We start from the raw sequence: 21,373 nt of genomic DNA, 5'->3' as shown, positions 1-21,373 counted from the left end.
ATTGTTACAGCTGGATTAGTTTAAGCCAAGAATTAGCACATTTTTTCTTAAAGGGCCAGAGAGTAAAACTGGGGGCTTTGTGGGCTATATGGTCTCTGACAAGGCCTCAGCTCTGCCACTGAAATACAAAAGCAGTCGTGGACATTAACAGTGAATGACTATGTCCTGGTGTCTTCCAATAAAGCTTTATTAATGAACACTAAAATTTGAATTTCATATAATTTTCACATGTCAAGAAATATTCTTCTTTCAAGTTTGTGTTCACCCATTTACAAACCACCGTTAGGGCTTGGGCTGCACAAACACAGGCTGCAGGTTGGATAGGGCCTGCGGGCTGTAGCTTGCTGAGCCCTGGTGTACGGCATCGTAGACCATGGGCTGCCAGTCCTTGCAGGGCACGCAGCCTTCTAGTGCCTCCTGATGCCCTCCTGGGAGGCTCCCGCAATCAATCCATGAGTCTTTGCTGAGGCAGTGCTAGGCCAGACCCATAAGGCAGTCAAAAGGGAGACCCAGGCCCTGCCCACAGGGAGCCTTAGTAGGGGTCTCCCTGGAGGACCGGCTGTCTGGCATGACCAAAATTACCCAAACTACCACAGACACTGAGGGCAAAAGGAGGTCAGGGGAGGCGGAAATCTGGGGGGACTTCCTGTAGGAGGCAGGTTTGGAACTGGGCCCAGAAGGTGGGTTGGAGGGAGCAGGGTTCAGGATGGCGACTCAGAGTGAGGCCTCTGGAGTGCCATGCAGACCTGCGGGCAGGAGGGACAATCTAGACACACCCCTCCCCCAGCACAGCATCTGGCCCATCACATGCACTCCTCCCTTCTTTTGCTCCCATCTAAAGTGAGATGAAACGGAATCCCATCAACACAAAATAAATAAGCTGTGGTCCCTGAGTGCGGGAAAATGGATATGCTCAGGCACTACTGTGTGGAGTGTGAGTTGGTGCAACATTTTAGAGGGTGCACTTTCAATGTTTGTAATGCTTACAGGCACTAGCTCAGCAATTCCACATCCTGACATTTATTCTAAAGGAAGCACACCTGTGCACAAGGATACATAAAGCTGTTTACCTCAGCACTGTTTGTAATAGTGAAAAGTTAGAAAGCAATCCAAAATGTCCATTAGCAGGAGAATTGTTATAAAATTAGGATTTGTCCATACTATACAATAGTATCTATAATATACAGCATAGTAAAGAATAGTATATAAATATATAGTATATATACTATACATGAGTATACATATAGTATATAAAGTATACATATAATATATAGTACATGTATTATATGCTAGAGTAAAAGTAGTATATGTAGTATATATACACTGCAGTAAAGAATATACAGCATTTTATATTATAGTAATATATAGTATGATACTACATAGTATAGTAAAATATAATATAAAGTATATATACCATATATACAGTACATATATAGTATAGGGTAGTATATAGTACAATACAGTATAGTGTAGCAGCTGTTAAAAAGAACAAAGTAGATCCATGTAACCTATGCCCACTGCCTTCCATCTTCACCCCAGAACCTCTCTCTACCCCTCCTTGCCTCATTTTCTGTCCAAGGGCCTGGCCTATATGGACCACATAGGGCTCCTTGACCTTCTGGCTTCTGGTTAGGATCAGCCAATGGGAAGGCCCAGAGAGAGATGGGAGGGAGGAGAGAGGCTGGGGTATTTATTCCCCTGTTCCTTCCCTTCCAAGTTGGCTCAGGCTACCTCAACTAAAGGTCACATCTTCTCTCTACGCAACTCTCTCCTGGGACCCTATAACACCCTTCTCTCCTCACCCAACAGCCTTGGGGGGTAGCAATGCTCCCAGCCACATTCACCCCAATGCAAGCTCTGGGGTGCTGCTTTATCACTTCTGGGTTTCTCTAAGCCCTGCCCCATGCCATTGTAGTTAGGCGCTTTATTAAACTATTCTCAGTTGCTCAATTACTCAAATTTATACATGCACTAACATTACTATGTGCCTCAAAGAAATCTGGAGGAATACACACTGACCAATTCAAGAAGATTGTAGGAATGGGGGTGTGTGAGGCCCTTTCATTTTTGGCTTTATTCAGTTATGTAGCATTTAGAACTTTTACACTGAATGTTACCTTTTATAAGCAGAAAAAAATGAAAGACAGCCTGAAATAATGAAGAAGTTCACAGTCACCACGCAGACCCCAGGACAAATTTCAGCTGGAGGAGCCCAGGCTGGGTGTTTCTGGGGGCAGAGCTCCCTCCCTCCCTCCCACCCCAGCCATTCCCAGACACACTTCCTACCTCAGGTGTGTAAACATAGGCTGCCTGGAAGCCTCCAGAAATAAACGCTCTTGCAATGAAGAGTAACAGAGTGAGCATATTTCTAAGGAAAGAAAAAAAAAAGCAGGTGAGCAGGTATTTTTTCTACCAGCTTGTTTCAATAAAGTCCCAGGCAAAATTTAAATCCTGGAAATTGGCAAAGCCCACCTGCACCCAAGAATTCATGCAGCCATGCAGGCATGCAATCCCAGTGCCCTCTTAAAAGCCTGCCTGTAGACATTCATCATTCTCCAAAGTGCCAGGCTGAGAGAGGAAACATCTGTGGTGCTTGGGTTGGAGGCAAAGTTGGGGAGGAGGGATATAAATAATCAAAAACCCAGATAGGACTTTGTGGGGACAGGAATTGAGTCAGGAGCTAGCTGAGCCAGGGAAAGTAAACTTCTATTCATTATTTTTAGAATGATCCTCATCCTCCTTCCTCTGCCCTATTATTTTCACAAATGTCTAAGAATACCATTGTTTCAGGGGCTAAGCTATATCTCCAGACCTTCCAGATTCTTCATCAGGTTTGGTCTGGGGCTTCTCAGAGGTCAAGAGTGGCACAGGCCACTTCCATATTTTGAGGCTCTTGATGGATGGAAAAATGGAGAAATGCCAAAAGGAGATTATAAAACAGGACCTTGAAATATTTCCATTGAGCAAATGAACACTTTCAACCCATACGTAAACTAAACAGCTATATGCATGAACTCACTGGGAGATGATGTCAGAAGTCTAAATGTGATGGCATTGGAGCAAAACCTGAACCAAAGTGGGGACCTGCCCACTCCTACCCCCATCAGAAGCCCCAAGTTTGAGCCTGAGTTTTCGGTCAGTTATGCAGCCAAGAGCCTCAATCCTAGAAAGGGGCTGGGGGACCCCTCAGATGATGCCCATGGGGTGTAATCCACACCTGCAGGCCCAAGGAGCCACTGACCATGATCAGAGAGAGAGCTGGTTTCATGACCCACCTTCCAACACAGATAAACAGCAGAAGGCTGCAGAGGGAGAAGATGACGAAGCACAGGGCCATGGTCTTCTTGCGGCCCAGGCGGTCAATAATCCACAGAGTCACAAGGACACCTGCAAAGCAGCGGGATCACCATGGAGGCAGCTTCTGATGTAGCTCCCAATGACCCCCACCTCCTGGTAGGCACACCCCATAAAAAAGTGGGCTGAACTCAATGACTCGCTTCTCATGACTAGAATACAGAAAAGCGATGGGCTGTCACTTCTCAGAGGAAATGGTGGAAGACTGTGGCTCCTGTCTTGCTGGCATTCTCTCCCTTCAGGGCTCTTTGTATGCACGTGCCTTGATGGAGAAGGCCCCCTGGCAAGGAACTAAAGGCGGCCCCTGGCCAACCGTCAGGGAGGAGCTGAGGGTCTCAGTCCAAGAACTCTGGAGGAACCGAATCCTGCCAACAACCACGTGAGTAAGCATGGAAGCAGATCCTGCCCCCACTGAGTTCTCAGATGAGCCTGCAGCCAATACCTGCACTGCAGCCTTGTGAGGTACGCTGAAGCAGAGGACACAGGTAAGCCACTGCCAGGTTCCTGACCCTCGGAAACTGTCAGTAGTAAATATGTGTCATCTTAAACCACTAACATTTGGGATAACTTGTTACACAGCAGTGGATAACTAATACAGGCACCAAGGGGAGTGGCATTCACTAGATCCAGGTAGTGGACACCTGAGAGTCAGAAACACCTGGGTTTTCAGGCTTCATCTTGCTGCTAACTGGCCATGTGGTCTAGGGCTAATCCCTTGCTTTCTCTTAGCCTCAGTTACTTCATCTATAAAATGGGACTAAATAAAAATAGTACCTCTACCTCAGTAGAGACAGTATAGCATAGTACTTATTACCTCAGTAGAGACAGTATAGCATAGTACTTATTACTACTAACAATAATTAAGTCTAGGCTAAGCACTTTTACATCTATTACCTCCCTTAATCATCAAAACAATCTTCTAAAGTAAATGCTATTAGTAGCCCCATTTCTCACATTTATTCAGTCAATAAATGAAGTGCCTACCGTGTGTCAGGAACTGTTTTAGGAACTTGAGATACATCAGTGAACAAAAACAACAAAATGATAAACGTAATCAACAAGGAAACATCTGAGTTTCAGAAAGGTACAGTCATGGAAACGGTGAGTGCTTAAAGTCATGGGTATGGCAACTGGCAATGCTGGGTCTAGGTCCAGAGCCTTTAATCTGACCTATAAGATCCTACCCATAAGATATACCCAAAGCTGTATGGGGAAAGGGTTTTGGAAGAATGATAGTCTTAGACTAAGAAAGGAGTGAAGACTCTGGGCTTTGGGATGGGACCACAATTCGTAGCTGTGCCGGCTGTAGGACACTCAGTGTCTTAGCTGGGTTTCCCCAGATGTAGATCTGGTGACAAGTGTCCAGGTGCAAGTGTTTACTTGCAAGGTAACCCAAGGAAGCACCAGTAGGAGAGGGGGCAAGAAAGACGGGGAAGGGAGGGCAAGAGTGCATACCAAGCAGATTACCACTGTAGGCAACTGCTGCTGCATTCCCCTGGAGGACTCTGGGAGCCAGGGTGGGGCATGCGTGTTCAAGTTCTCCTGCCTGATAGGCGAGGGGGCTGCGGTACTTATACACTACCTCCTGCGTTTGTTGTTGGAAGGCTGTTTCTGGGTGTTAACTCACTGGCACTTCTGGCCCCCCTTGCTTGCTTTTAGACACTGAGGCTTTCCATTCTACCTGAGATACACCTCAGGCATGGAGATGCAGATACTGGCAACTGCCAACTGTAGGAAGTTTTTGCTCCACTTGTCCAAGCCTTGGTTTCTTTAGTCATAAAATGGGAATAATTATACTACTTCACAAGATTAAATGAGACCATATCTATAAAACATTTAGCATAGTTTCTGACATACAAACTAAGCACTCAATAAATACCAGATATTATTGTTATAGGTTGTTTGTATGTATAGCCAATGGCGTTGGAAGGTAGAGATACTGTCTCCTTCTAGAGCAAAGGACAGGTCTGTTTACTATTTGATATAATAAAGATAATGTTTCTCTCTGGAGCAAAGGCTAGGCTGGTTTTTGGCAGCCCATTATCAAAGATTTGGGTTCCCTAAGCTTGAGATTCCACAGCTGTCTTACAAACCCACTGCACTAATATACTAAGCATGCTGCTTACTGTGCCACGCGTAATAATCTTTTGTTTCTGACCCAGAAGTCTCGTGTCTTCTGCCCGCATGCCTGACACTGGGCAGCTTAACTTGTTAGCCTGGAGCAAAATACCAGCTCCTTCACGGTTCTGGACAGCTTGCAGCTAAGCATTGAAAAAATAATCTCCAGCTCCTGTAGAAATGGGATTTGCTTGCAGGTAACACCAGGTAGAGCCACCAGATGAATAGGGGCCACAGTTTCAGACTTCCCTGCCCCAGCCCCACCTCACCCAGGCCCCTCACCTGGGAACTCCGAGAGGGTGGTCCACAGCAGATCCATGTAATCCTCTTCACTCAGGTACTCACAGGCCAGGCTGCATTTGGCCTCTACTGCCTTCTTCTGACTGGAGACTGGGAGGTGGGAAAGAGAGAGCAGGCGAGTGCCATGTACAGAGCCTTGGGTGAACACCCTTTTGCTCCCCAGATCTCCTTCCCTGGGTATGATTCAGCGGGGGTGCTATGGACAGAGCCCAGGCTCAGGAGTCAGACTCAATCCTCCGCTTCATCTCTCTGAGCCTCAGTTTCCTCATAAAACAAGGGCTAATAAAACCACCAGCCAAGGTGGTTCAGAGAGTGAAGTCAGGCTGGGCACAGGCACGTGCTTTGCCCAGAATTGACCTATACTAGGTGCTTTTGTGGCAGACAGACTCTAGGGTGGTCCCTGTTACTTACCTGAACCCATCTTCTATTTCTATCTCCCTTGCTCTGCTCACTCTACTCCAGCCACAAAGGTTTCCTGTTGCTCCTTCAACATTCCTCCCTCGGGACCTTTGCACTGGCTACCCTCTCTTTCCGGATTTCATTTTATATGTCCCCATGACTAATTTCCTCACCTCCTTCAAGTCTTTCCTTAAATATCACCTTCTTAAGGCCATTCTGACCACCCCATTTAAAACTTCAACCAACCCACTGCCCCTCGCTCTGCGCCACACTCCTGACCTCCCTTATCCTAGTCTACTATCTTTTCCCACCATATTATTTGCTAGGAAATAGGGTGAAAGACTTTGAAATGAGCAAAATGTCCTGTCTCACATACCCTTACGGTTATCTCACCTTTCCTTATCTTTGAGCTATTTTACAACTCTGCACATTACAGAATACTCATACTAATGCAAACTATTTTTTCCATTGAAATGCAAATTGTGTCTGGTGGTGATGTGTTTGGTTATTGCCTCTAATTGTAAATCCATTTCAGCATTTTTTATTGCCCATATGAATGTGCGTTTTGCATTTTCCTTTGAACCAGTCTTAATATCTTACTGGTGTTAATAGATAATTCTCCACACATCTCTCACATTTTTGCATGTTTTATAAGCAGAGGCCCTGGCTCCCTTTGTTCTGCACTCTTTTCAAGGACTTCTTTTTAGCAAACAGTGTTGAAAAATAGAGTATTTCCCTTTGGAACAAAGGGCAGATTTGCTTATAGCCTTTGAAGATATAGGGTCTCCCTGCACGGCAGAGTAGGCAGGCTTAACATCCAGTATAAAAGATCTGGGTGCCTTAAGCTTAGGGTTCCTCTCTCATATATATTCCAATTCTTTTGCTAGTGTTCCCTCCCCTCCTCACATTGCCCTGTGGGAATTGAAGCTCAAGGAACTGATGTAAGGAAATATTAATACTCAAGCTGCTGCTACTACTGTGAGTAATAAGGTCTTTTGTCTCTGACCCAGAAGTGTCATGTCTTCTGCTAGCATCTGTGGAAACTGAAATACTGACTTGTTAGCTTGCAAATAGGTAAAAGCTCACACATTTCACTGTTCTTAACAACTGGTTCATTCATTAAATCATGAGTTAACTAAAATAGAATATTTGACATGTGTTTATTTTATATTTGTATGAGAGGCATGATTTTACCTTTAAAATTTTTTCCTTAACATACCTATCACCTTTTAACATGCCGTATAATTTCCTTACTTATTATGCTACTCTTTCCCTCCTACTCTCGTTTTCTCTCCCCCAGACAAAATATAAGCTCACAGGGTAGGGATATTTGTCTTTTGTATGCACTGATGTACCCTAACACCTAGACCAGCACCTGACATGTAGAAAATACTTATTGAATGAATGACTTGCCCAAGACCACACAGCTACTTGGTGCTAGAACCCAGGCTCCCTGACGTCCAGCTGTGGGTTTGTTCCACAGTAAGACTTGAAATTAGAAAGCTTTGTACAGCAAAGGACACCATCAACAAAACAAAAAGGCAACCTACAGTATGGGAGGATATATTCATAAATGATTTATCAGATGAGGGGTTAACATCCAAAATATATAAGGAACTCATACAAATCAACACCAAAAGAAAAACAAATAACCCAATTAAAAAATGGGCAGAGGAAAATTAGGCTTGGGGTGGATTAATGATTGTGCATTGAGCATTGACTCCCCTATACAGAATTTTATTGTTGTTAACAACCATTTGATCAATAAATATGAGAGATGCCCTCACAAAAAAAAAAAGTATACACTTCCAATGGTAAAATAATAAGTAACCGGGATGTAATGAATATAGTCAAGATATTGTAACAGCTTGGTATGGTGATAGCTGGTACCTAGAATTGTCATGTATATAAATGCTGAATCACTATGTTGTACACCTGAAACTAATGTAATGTAATACTGTGTGTCAACTACCCTTCAATAAAAAATAATTATCTACAAAAAAAAAAAAAAATGGGCAGAGGACCTGAACAGACATTTTTCCAAAGAAGATAAAACAGATGGCCAATAGGCACATGAAAAGATGCCCCACATCACGAATCATCAGGGAAATGAATATCAAAACCACAGTGAAATACTACTTCACAGCAACACCACTCAGAATGGCCACCATCCAAAAGACAAGAAATAACAAATGTTGGTGAGGAGTGGAGAAAAGGGCACCTTTCTAAACTGTTGGTGGGAACGTAAACTGGTGCAGCTACTGTGGAAAGCAGTATGGCAGTTCCTCAAAAAAATAAATATTGAAATACCATACAGCCCACTGACTCCACTTCTAGGAATTTACCCAAAGAAAGCAAAATCTCTGATTTAAAAAGATGTATGCGCCCATATGGTTTTGCCACATTATTTAAATAGCCAAGAAATGGAAGCAACCAAAGTGTCCATCAATAGATGAATGGATAAAGACGATGTGGTACGTATGCACAAGGGAATATTATTCATCCTTAGAAAAGAAATAAATCCTAATCATTTGGGACAACATGGACGAACCTAGAGGGCATTATGCTAAGTGAAATAAGCCAGGCAGAGAAAGACAAATATCATATGATTTCACTTATATGTGGAATCTAAAAACAAAACAAACCAAAATGAACAAAACAGCAGTAGGCTCACAGACACTGAGAAGTGAATGGTGGTTACCAAGAGGGAGGGGTTGGGGTGGGTGAGGGAAATAGGTGAAGGGGATAAAGAGGCACAAAATCTCAATCATAATATAAATTAGTCACAGGGATGAAAGTACAGTTTAGAGAATATAGTCATTAGTTCTGTAACATCTTTCTAGGTTGACAGCAACTACACTAGTTGGGGTGAGGATTTAATAATGTATATAACTGTTGAATCACTATGTTGTAGACTGGAAGCCAATATAATACCTCAATAAAAAAAAAAAGAGAGATTTTTTAACAAGGGTTGGCAAACTCACCTGAAGGCCAAACCCGGTCTCCTGCCTGTTTCTGCCTGGCCTGCATGCTTAGAATGTTTTTTTTTAACTTTTTAATTATTTTTTTAAAAAGAGGAACTTACATTTTATGACGTAAAAAGTGATTTGAATTTCAAGTCTGCATTTTATAAATAAGGTTTTACTGGAGCACAGGCAGTGCTCGTCCATTCATACAGCTACTTACCTGCTGCAGTGGCAGAAGTGTGTGGCCCTTGTACAAAGCCTAAAACACGTGCTCTCCAGCCCTTTATAGAAAAAAATTTGCCAAGCCCTGCTTTATTTTTTTCCCCCCTCTTTTCTTTTCTTTCTTTTTTTAGTTGAAGTAGAGTTGATATAACCCCTGCTTTATATCACTCCCCCGGATCCTCTGCTTTACGTAAGCAGGTCCGCCCGCCGTTAGGGGCATGTGATTTTTGCTCCATCAATACCAAACCCTACATCTACAACTGAGCCAATTTTTCAGAGTAGTTTATTTAGACTCTCACACCTCCCAGGGAGATGCGACTCTACTGTCTCATTAAATCCCTATACCAATAAACAGAACTATTCACTAAGATTATAGATGCTTAATATGAAAAAGACAATTGGGCAAATCCTGGAGGCAAGCAAGAACTTGATCCCTTTATCCCCCATCCTGCGTTCAACATCGGAATCTAGCATACGCTTAGAGACTGAATGGTTTGAGAGCTCAGACATCTGTATATAGACTTTGCTTTTTATTCTTCTTCCTTTTGTTCAGTGGTTCCCACCTCCAGCTGCACAATAGAATCATCTGGGGAGCTTTTACAACCCACTAATTCCTGGGTCACACCCCCAGAGATGCTGATTGAATTGGTCTGGCCACCGTTCAATGGGCACTGCATTGTTTAAAAGCTCCCCCAGGTGATTCTGTTGTGTGGCCAGGGTTGAGATCCAAGCTGTCTCTCAGACTTAACATGCCCATGAGCATTGCTGTGTGGGGCCATAGCCATCAAAGTCAGTGCTGGACCTCCTAGAACTCTTCAGAGGACATAAGATGTGACTCTGCTGTAAGGTCACTGCTGTCATGACAAGATTGTCCAGGTTTCTACAGAGCATCTTGAAAACCACAGCCCAGATCTTCTGTGCTTAGATTTTGCAGAACATTCTCCCTGGGGTTTGTGGGCTAAAGACACAGGAATTTGTGTGAGGCCGGGCCTGCTAAGGATAGACCCTGTGTTAGGCAGAAAGACAGATATGAGCAGGATGAAAAGAAGGTGAGACCCATCAAAAACTCAGGGAGTTAATCAGATAAAGGCAGAGAACCAGAAAGGACTCACTGAGTCAACGCCCTTTGCCATGTGAGCTCATTCCGCATGCTCTGAATCTGGGCTGACCTTGAGACTTGCTCTAGCCAATGCAGGTGAGATAGGGCCGAGCATGGGACAAGCATCATGGTTAATTTTCCTAAAACTGCCAAGATATGAATAGCATAATAAGAACAGGAGGGACTTATCTTAAGGCTAAGATTCCATTTTAAAAAAGAGTTGGAACGTTAGATTCCTGGCATATTCTTTGGTAATCAGCCAACAATCTATCTTAAGGCAGGGCAAGCAGTCTTAACTGGTATGTTCCCAGTGCTTGGGGATAGCCACTCCCTTGGAGAAGAACAGGAAGTTTATCCTACAGATTGGAGGACTGACTATGGATAATGACATATTGTCTCTCACTGGAGAAAGACATCATGAGACTGCATGACAAGCCTACATGCCCCTAACCCTTTACTTTATTCCATTCTTGAAGGCCCTGAAAGACAGAATCCTAGGCCCCTAAGTGCGCCTCCTCCTCTCAGAAGTTGCCCACACTCCCCTTCCCTGGAGTGTGTATTTTTAAAAGACTTCTTAATGCTCAACTTACTACATTTGTCTCTGTCCTCTTCCAGTGGTGTCTCTGTCACTTTGCTATTTCATTCTATTTTTCAGACTTTAAGCACAAGCCTTCCCTCCCTGTCCTACTGAAGGTAAGTGGGGAGGCGCTCCTGAGAGCTCTGATTGAGCTTGCAAGTTCCTTTCTATGAGCTTCCCCTTCCTCTCTGCTTTATTCAAGTAAAGCCTTTGTCTATCTTGCCTCTGGCCCGCTCCTCCCTTGGAGCCTATTCCAATAAAACTTTGCTCTGCCTCATGACTGTGTCTCTGCCTTTGGTGCGGCGAGAACCAGGGAACAAAATCAACCACTAACACCTGGGGTGGGAATGTGTGTATGACCGTGTGTGCTGGGACTGGACTGGTGAAGAGGGGCTCATACTCACTGCTGCAGACATCTCCGGCCTGAAAGAGCTCGGTGGTGAGCAGAACTAATCCATAGTAAGAAAATGCATTGGAAAACCTGCCAGGAAGGAAGCGAGAAAAGGTAAAGAAACGATCAGAGAAAGGCAAGTCCCCTTTCCCCATCCCCTCAGGAAGGATCTGAGCCTCAGGAGGGAGCCAGCCTTTGGGCATGGGCCACCCTGGCCTTTGCAGGCTTTCCTGGGGTCCAAAGCACAATGATGTGATAAAGGGATGTGATCTACGTCCTCTGAAAAACCAAGAACTGTATTATATCACAGACATGCCACCCGCAAGGCTCTTTACTCAAAAGGTTTGGGGCACCACAATTTGGAAGAAAACCATCATTGTTGACATCTGTTAGGGCTTCTGAGTCAAGTTGGCCAACTTGGATAGGAAGAGAAGGGAAAAGTGTTGGTAATATAGAGAACTGGGCTCCAGCCCTACCCGCCCCCCATTCCTGAGAGCTGAATCAACTCACCGAGCCTTTATTAAGCACCTGCCATGTGCCCAGTACCAGTGTGGAGTCTGCAGACTTCACTAGAATTCCACATCAGATTGACACAGCTAATTAATTCCCCACTGTCCCAGGAACCAGACAACTCAAGTCCATAGGGTCAGAGCATTCACATCCTGCAGTACAGTTATGTGGGAACTCGGTCATAATCAGACATCGATGACTGATTTCCTTGGGTTCCAATGTGTGCTAGCAAATTTTGTGATTTCCATAGTGTGAAAAAATGAAGTCTTTCCTTGCCTCAGTATGCAAGCAAGCAATGTTGACACAACAGAACCACAAGCACTCAAAGACAGATACCCTCAACTCTGTCTCCTCCTCCCCAACTCCTGTTGGAAAAATCCTGCAGACTTCCCACTTGTACTGGGTACACAGCAGGTGTTTAATAAAGGCTTGGTGAGTTGATTCAGCTCTCAGGAATGCAGGGGTGGGGTAGAGCCTGATCCCAGTTCTGAATATTATCAAAGGTTCCCCCCACCCCCTAAAATTGACCACTTTCAGACACTCCCTGCTAACTAGCACCTCTGCTCAAAGATGAAAAAGTGAAGGGAGAACTGGTTAAAACAGAACACAGACTCAGCCAGGGGAGTTCAAAGAAGAGCTGAAATTTGACCAGTTGTGGAGTTTAAGGTAATTACTCTCCACAAACGCACCCTCCACCCCCAACCTCCAGCCATTGCTAGTGGTGGTTATTTATGAAAAGTAGAGAAGGATTGGGACAGAAAGTTCTAAGAATTACATATTGACCAAATCAGGGGTCCCCAAAATATAGGCCTATGCCACTGGGGGTCCCCAAGACAATGCGAGAGGAGAGGGGAACTGATATACCATAAATAAATCTCACTGTGAAAAAGAATTCCCCTTTCACCTTCCTTTCCATGATTGTGATCATATCCTAGTCTCACTCAAGTGCTAATGAGTCCTTAACACCTCCCCTCTCTGTCTCTTAAATACAGAGGCTCCAGAGCCTTGGCAAACCATCAATCTAGCTTTTGACTGTATTTATCTTTGAGTGACTTCTATTTCTGGCCTGCAATTAAGGTTTTCTCTTTTAAAGCATACTAAAGTTTCCTTTTAAAAAACATTTATCTGAGTAAAAAGTGAGTCAAACGCAAGAACAAGACTAAGAAAATAATAGTACAGGTGATACCTAGATAAGGCAGAAATCAGGAAAATGATGCTCAAGCTAGTGAACTTTGTAAATGATGCTCTAGATCAGAGTTCACTGTGCACCGCATTAAAACAAATCCGCAAACAGGGCACGGATGAAGGGGATCAAACATCAGGAAACAGCACTTACCATATAAACCACAGCAACAAGGTTGTCCATCTAAAATGGGGCGTGAAAAGGTCCCTCATTCTGCCTCGGTCTTCCTGTTTCAAGACAAGGACGTGACATTTACCCTCCTCGCCTCCAGATGTGCGGCCACCGGCTGGTGGCCTGAGACTGGTGAACACCCATGGCTGGGAGGTTTCTGGTGGGCTGGACACTCAGGATCCAAGACCCCAGGACTCAAACCCTCAGGGAGGCAGGTTGAGCCTCGCTAGCCAGGACCCAGCAATACCCAGAGACTTGATTCCCTATGGATGGAGATGCTCATCATCTTCCCCACCCCCACCCCTGACCTGGAATGCGGGGGCTGGGAAGCAGACCCCCTCAGGCTTGGCCACCTCCCAAGGCCTCTAGGGGTGTCCCATGGACCTAGAGAGCAGAAAACCAGTCCAAAGGGTGTCCAACCATTTCACGCTCCCCTCAAAGCTGGCTCTAGGTCAAAGCGACAAAAATTAATGTGCTGAAAATCAATTCACCAAAAAGCCAATTCACTAAATGACTAATTGGCCAAATTCATATGATAAATTCTAGTGAATTTATCAACCTTTTGCTTTACAATGTTCTCTTAAAAATATGTATTCTATGACTGATATTCTTCTCAGATATATTTAATGAACATATTTTTCTTAGTAGCAGTTTGAGAAATGCTCACTTATTTAGACATGCTAGAAGTGTTTTTAAAAGGCTACAGATCATTGGTGGTTTAGTCTGCCTATGGATGTTATCTTCCTGAGTAGAAATATTTTTACACCGTTTTCTTAAATAAAAACACAATACTCATTAAATGTTTACTGAATGAATATATTCGAGAAATTCTCTATTTATTGAATATATTTTTGAATAGTTCATTAATATATTTGTAAAGAGTATATTGAGGAATAGATGTATTAATATAATAGGAAAACTATATCTTGGTAAATTGATATATCAGCAAGTTAATTCAGGAAAATTGGCTATTAGAGAATTGGTCTGCTTCTGGAAAGCCCTTCTTCTCCCCTATTTGCTTGTCTGGGGATTTACCACCCCATTGGTGCCTTCCTGGAAGATCACAGGGGAAGTGAGCTCTCTCTCCATGGGCCTCAAGATCCCCGGGGCTGCACCTGCTAAGTACCCACCCCAGTGACCTCCATCAAAAAAGATGGACTCCTGCTGCTGGGTACCGGGGAGCACACAGACGCCCCAGGGGTGACAGCTGCCTTCCAAGGGAAGCCCCCAGCTGGAGCCAGCCTTGTCACTTTCTCTTTGGGAACCCACTGTGTACTCTCTCCAGCCAGAGCGTCTCCACACGACGATGCAGTGAGGATGGGAGGCACATGAGTCTCCCCCAAAGGCCTCTTGCCCTCTGGGCTCTTTGAGATGTCCCCCACCCACCCCTGCAGTCCCGAGGGGTATTTGGGCATGTCTCCAGGCCTCTGTAGTCAGACTGTGCCCAAGACCTCCTCTCAATCAGGTGAAATTCCATTCAGTTCTTTTTTTACATAATATAGAAACAATCAAATGTAACTTTATTTTAAAAGATAATTGCCTTGTAAAGGCTGTTGTTTGCTTAAGGTATTTGTCATGTTCTTCAAGCCACTCAAGATGAGGGCAGGGACTATATATCCTTTAAGCAGGGTCCCTTCTCTCCGTGTGCGCAGCATGCCCGTGCATGTGGTAGGTACTTATAAATTTTCACTGTGGTGGATTCTTTGACAGTGTGGCTGGGGGACTGGGACACCATCCATTAAGGACGTCTACACAGGTATGGTTTGGTCCCCTGGATCTGAGCCTATCACAGCACTTTCTAATGTGGTTTTTTTGTCCAGCCTTTATCGATTGATCACATTTGCTAATCAGACTTCATTCGTGCTGAAAGGTGGATCTGAAGCAGGAGCAGCTACCGGTTCCGTTAGCGGGCACCACATGACATTTCTTGCTAAGTTCTCTAGCTGGCACTTTTAGGACTTGGCAGTGAAAACACAACAGAATGGAGTTGCCAGATTCCTCTTGCAGGGCGACTGCACCACCACCCACTCCATGTACACCCACAACCACACAGACACGCACGCAGGCCCACCGCATATACATGCTCATGGACATGCATGCTGCAGTCAGCTGGCCAGGCACTGACCTGTCTGGAGATGATGAGTTTCCCCAGTGGCATGGGGGCTCCGTTTTCTGTTGCTATCCTCTTTAAGGTGGCAATGGCCTTTTCCTGGTTCCCAGAGAGCACATCATACCTTGCACTCTCCGGCAGCCACTGTGGGGACAAGGTACCAGGCATGGCCAGTTAGGGTGGAACAGAACACGGGGGCCCAGCCCCCACCCCCATCTGTGTGTGCACCCTTTAAGTGAGGGTTCTGGAGCCAGGTCCTGACTTCAAATCCCTGCTCTGCCATCGACTGTACTGGTTGTTGACCTTGAGCAGTTACCTGACCTCTCTGTGCCTCTATTTCTTCATCCACAAAATAGGGACAATAATAGATCCTACCTCTTAAGATTGTTGAGAGGATTCAACGGGATCCTCCAGACAAAGTACTTAGCAGAGTGCCTGGAATGGGTTAATGTACTTATTGTTGCCATTGCTGTTACTATTATTTGGTGCTGTTGTCAGAGTTCCAGGTGAAGGCTGAATGAAATTAAAGACTGCCACAAAAAAAAACACCAAAAAAACTGCCACTCTCACCATCATCAGAAATCTTTTCCCCATCTCTCAAGAAACTACACCTCACCAGTGTTCAGCATCACCTTGCAAACTCAATCTAAATGACAGAAAAAAACCAGGAAGATCTTTAGGCCTAATAGAATTACAATCCCAAGTGACTATACAAATATATTTCTGTGAAACAGAAGCAATAGCAATCTGTGAAATGAGAGAACATGAGAGCTAGAGTTAGAAGATTTGGTTCTGTTGTTTATTTGCTGTGTGCCCTTTGACCCATCATCCAGCCTCTCTGGGTCTCAATCTCCTCATTAGTAGAATGAGAATGTGGCAGAGATTGCTAATGCCATTGAAATCTGTGCTTCTCTTTCCATAGCCTAGAGCTGTCCTTGGATATGGCTGCCTGGCCAGGAACTACATTTCCCAGCCTCTCGTCCCTCTAGGTGAGGCCATGAGGCAAGCTTCCACCAATGGGAGATGAGCAGAATTTTTCTGGCCAAGTTATGTAAGAACTGAGTCGGCATCTCCACCTGCTTCCCCAGTGTGCATGTAGAAAAGTCCAAAAGCCCTAGAGGATGCAGAGCTATCAGCTGGAAGGAACTTGGGTCTGGACTCATACTTGCCAAACAGGAACACCCATTCTGGATTGTCACGTGAATGAGAAATAAACTCCTATCGTGTTAAATTACTGAATGTGTGCTTTACTTGTTGCAGCAACTGGTGTCATCCTAACTGATATAGGGGTTCATCTAGTCCTATCTCATATGGTTATTGGAAGAAATAAATATGATAATACATGCAAAGAGCCTACCACAGAGCCTACTCCACAGTTATGCTCAGCAATTATTAATACCTATTGTCATTACCAGGAATTATATTATTTACCATAAATGGGGACCTACCCACCTACAGGCTTATTTTGGGGCCCACTGGCTGTAACGTGTTCTGTTTGTGGTCTACAGATGAAGTAAGCGTGGTGTGATCTTGCTGGGGGGTGTGGTTTATGCAGTGCTCAGATGGAGAGATCATTTGAGCCTCTGGACACAGCCATGCCTGAAGCCAGATATTTAATCCTCTCTTTTCCTCCAGTCAGTTTGATTTGGGTTTCTGTCTCTTACAACTTGAGAATCTCAACTATTCCAGTACAGTCACCTTAAGGGTCTTGTAGTAGTGGGGCCAAGGTATCCCTTCATCCTCTGCTGTCTCCCTAAAGAACCTCCCAGCAGTGTCTGTCTGGAGGATATCCAACACTCTGTATTGGGTAGGCCCTCTTCCCTGTCTCCCTTCCTGATTTTCAAAAATAATCTTAAAAGTTGGGTTTGGCTGCCAAAACTCTGCCCAAGTAGGGGGTCCCACATGAAGACAACAAAGGCTTTGCAGGGAAATAATTTCTTTGCCTACCAGGACCAGACCAAACTGGTCCCAACCTGATGTCAATGTGGCTGCAATGCCAACAAAACTAAGGACTGCCAAAACACGCCTCATCATGGGAAAGAACATGCGCACTGAGAGGGATGACCATACTGGTGGACCCGCCAATCAAATGACCTCACCTTATCAATCAAAGAGGAGCCTCCTAGCCAGAATGCAATATACATAGGCCTCCCACATTACAGATGGAGACCTTTGTCTACCTTGACTCTGGCCAGCTCCTCCCCTGGAGTGCATTCAAATAAAACTTTCATCCTACTTCAAAAAAAAAAAAAGTTGGGTTTGGGACCCTCCTCCACCCTCCCTCCACCAAAATCTAGTCACCAGCAGCAGGAGGCCAAGTAGCAACGGCTGAGCTCTCTTACAGGATACCTACAAAGCACAGGACAGCAAACAGCAGGAGCGGGACAGCCGAAAGGATGAGCAGCCAACGCCAGCCCAGGGAGGGCATCACAAACACAGCCAGGACGACCTCGAAGACTGTCCCGATGGCCCAGAAGACCTGGCACAGGAGAATGGGGTTCAGTGATGGGGGAAGCATGGCCAACACCGAGAGCAATTTCAGGGTCATTATAGACAAAAGACTATCGATGTGGGTAAGGGGTCCTTGGGGATCAGCAAGGTCACTTTTCCTGTGGGCCATACGGTTGGGCCAGGGCCGCCATACTGTCCATCTCCCCAGGGTGTCACACAAACTGTATTAAATTTGCATGGCACCCACCAGAGTGTGCAGTATGGCAGCTCTGGTTACAGTGATCAATATGATCAATGTTGTATGAAGTCAACAATGGTTTTCGTCTACTGTATCCATTTCCCTCGCCCAGTAGTGCCCTAGCATCCTTTATTGGAACTGCCTCTACCCTGTGGGGGTGAATATCTTCTGATTGCCTCTCCAAGTTACCCCATCCTTCTCCACCTTGTTCTTTGTGTGGACTGCATCCACAGGCCTCCCTGTCTCCTGGCAGTCCACTCCGGGCAGCCAGTAGAGAGCCCCACAGGAAATGGGAGGGAGAGAGAGAGGAAGGAGAGATTGGGCATTTATTCCCCTGGCTCCTTCTCACCAGGCTGGCCATGGGCTGGCTGCATCCCTAGCTGAAAGTCACAGCTCCTGTCCGTCAGCCCTTGCCACAAGACTCCCTGGGCTGCTAATACTTCCACCCTTTGCCCCTTCACCTGGGGTGGTAATACCCCTACAGGGACTTTATAAATACTCCCTTTATTAAACCTTCTTCAAATTATCCTAATTTAAACATGCTGCCTCCTACCGGGACCCTGACTCTACAACTACGGTTCGCTCCAAATCAGGGTCTTTCAGCTTCCCCGTCGGTGTTGGGAGCCCCCAAGAACCTTTCTGAATTCTCTTTCGCTTAAATTAACCACAGTCCATTTCTGTTGCTGATACCCAGGGGTGGTTAACCAGGGTTAATTCTTTAGTTGCTGGATCATGGGGAGTTCCAGCGGTTCTAGAGAGGATGGGGTGTCAGGCACTGAGAGGCAGTCAGGGTTCAGGATCAGCTGGCACAGATGCATTCCAATATTTTAACAACTGGTTCATCCATACCAGTGTGGACCAGCTGACTACCATCCTGACTGGGCAGGGTGGACGCGGTTGGGAGGGTTTATGTTGGGCTGTGGGGTCAGTGTGGCCATGGTAACTAGGAAGGTCAGAGCGGCATCAGAGCCATCCTGGGGGACATCAGTGTCCAGCAGAGACAGATAAAGTACACTGCCGCTGCCCAGAGGAGAGGCTCTGCAGCAGCTACGTATTTGCCCTGAGGTCTTCCAGACCGTGACTGGAAAATGGGTCACTAGAGCCTGGCAGAAGGAGGGCTTGAGAGGGACTGGACCAAGAGTTTTAATGCAGAGGTGGTCACAACTGGGGGTCTCACACAAGACACTGGTGAGCCCACATACAAACAGGGGTAGGGGGGATATGAAAGGCGGCAGATGTCGGGTTTGCTCAGCCTGCATTGTTCAATACCAACTCTCAGATAACAGTCATTTCCAGTTTAAGAAGGACATACCACCTGCCTGTCACCATTTTTTATAAAGATTAGTAGATAGACTTTTCTTGTCCATTGAAGAATTTATCCATATTGCAAAACAACCGTGTTGGCATTGGGATCACTGATCCTCTTAGGTCTTTGCACACTGAGTCTGGTGTTTTTCTTAAACTCCCTGTTTCTTGTCCTGTGGCTCAAGACGCATGACAACCTCCTACTCTAGAAACCCAGACCACCCTCCTCACCTCAATCAACAAAATACACTTAGCTCTTGCTTTCATAGGCAGGAACTCAGCATACAGTGTCACCCTGGGAAAGCAAAGAGACAGAAGAGGAGTTACGGTCACGCCTGAGTGGGAAGATTGATACAGTTTTCCGAGTTTCTAGGCCAGCATTCCTCCAAGGGTGGTCTGGGAAGCACTTACATCAGACTTTCCTGGAATGATGGCTAAATGTGTAGATCCCCAGGCCCCGACCCAGACCTTCAGAAACAGGCTTTCAGGAGGGGGGCCATGGCATCACCATTTTTAATTAACTCCTCACGTGATTCTCAAACTTAATAATTCCTGTCATTGAGAACTACTCACAACCCAATAAATCTAGGGGGAAAAGGGTGACGGGATGATGAGCACTTCCATCTAGAACAATTGTTCAGGCTTTTCCTGATGCTTATGCTTGAATGATCTTAAAGAGCATAGACCTGTCGCTCTGAAGGTGGCCTAGCATTCTGAGTCTATCTGATGCCTCCTTGTGACCAGACTCAGGCCATGTTTTCTGGGCAGGAACCCCACAGAAATAATGCTGAAATCTTCCCCGTGCTTCCTATCAGGAGCTCCTGGTGTCAATCCATTACTAACCATCACTGGACCAGATTGGTGTCTGACAGATTTCTCTACAATAAAGTTGTCATTTTTTCTCTTTGTGATTAATATAAGTACTTTGTAGGGAAAAATTTAGAGATTACATCAATGTTCTGTTCTCCATAGACCTCTACCCACCAGATTTAGTATCCCATTCATTGACTATTTCTGCCTGAATCAACCACAACTCTGATGGTAACAAATGGCATTTTTCTATTTCTATCATTCTTTCCCCATTTATAATTGATATTCTACTTTAAGGAAGAGCTTTCCTGTCTCCCCTTTATCTGTCTATCTATCTATCTATCTATCTATCTATCTATCATTTACTTATTGGCTTGAGCATGGGCTTTATTCATTTAATCACTATGGGCTTATGGAGTCCTGTTTTATTCAATGGGTTGTAACCCAATACTACGATTTACTCTTTTGATGGTCAGAGTATCCCATTCTGGCCTGTAGGAGACCTTATAAGCTTATTCCTGTGGTTTTTTAACATATCCCCATCATTCCTTAAGTTCTTTCTTATTTTCTGGCACAACAAGATGTCCAGCATCATCTTGTATTTTCCTTGCTCCAGCCATGGAGTCAGCTTTTTTCTAAGAAGTCCTGGCTCCTTTTGTGAGAGGACAGTATTTAGAAACCAAGATCTGAATGCTCAGTGTGCTCATTGCTACAGGGATGCCAATGCTTCTTGGCCCTCTCAGTGGACAAAGCTAAGAGATCTATGTCTATGCATCTCTGTCTTTCCATTTCTCTCTTTCTACATGCACACAATACATCTATATCTGTTTCTGTATCTATCTACAAATAACTATTTAAAAAAAACAATGCATTCATGTGGATAATTTCAATTCCAGTCCAACCAGACAGTTAAAGTTCTTTCCAACCTTCCCAATTTCCATGCTTGTACTTCCCTTCTCCAACACTGAGAAACCTGGGTCTAATTATCCTCAATGTATTTCTTATGTGCTCAGGTTACTCATTTGCTGAATGTAATCAACATCTTAAATGCACTGGCTGCCTCCTCCATCTACTACCTCTGCACTCCTTCCCCTCCCTTGCCCCTCCTCACACACCTGGACATGCTAAGAGAAGGAAACTTCTAAGCTACACTCTCATGCTGCTTTCCA

General features: G+C 44.9%; 1 protein-coding gene across 5 annotated transcripts in view; it reads right to left on the bottom strand.

The window, feature by feature from the left end:
- The window catches only part of SVOP (SV2 related protein), a 93,367-nt gene that overhangs the window by 6,155 nt on the left and 65,839 nt on the right, over positions 1-21,373 (bottom strand). For all 5 annotated transcript variants that reach the window (XR_008993843.1, XM_036903993.2, XM_036903992.2 and 2 more), the window contains 8 exons: positions 19,626-19,689; positions 17,754-17,879; positions 15,416-15,544; positions 13,273-13,346; positions 11,440-11,516; positions 5,755-5,862; positions 3,276-3,387; positions 2,287-2,368 (listed from right to left, as the gene is read on the bottom strand). Coding sequence is in view for 4 of the 5 variants with exons in the window: in XM_036903993.2 (XP_036759888.1) it covers positions 2,287-2,368; positions 3,276-3,387; positions 5,755-5,862; positions 11,440-11,516; positions 13,273-13,346; positions 15,416-15,544; positions 17,754-17,879; positions 19,626-19,689 (772 nt within the window). In the remaining variant the exon portion in view is untranslated. The remainder of the gene's footprint in view (positions 1-2,286; positions 2,369-3,275; positions 3,388-5,754; positions 5,863-11,439; positions 11,517-13,272; positions 13,347-15,415; positions 15,545-17,753; positions 17,880-19,625; positions 19,690-21,373) is intronic.

This window comes from Manis pentadactyla, chromosome 14, assembly GCF_030020395.1.
Source record: "Manis pentadactyla isolate mManPen7 chromosome 14, mManPen7.hap1, whole genome shotgun sequence".
NCBI classification, from domain to species: domain Eukaryota; kingdom Metazoa; phylum Chordata; class Mammalia; order Pholidota; family Manidae; genus Manis; species Manis pentadactyla.
This window is presented reverse-complemented; position numbering and strand designations above follow the sequence as displayed.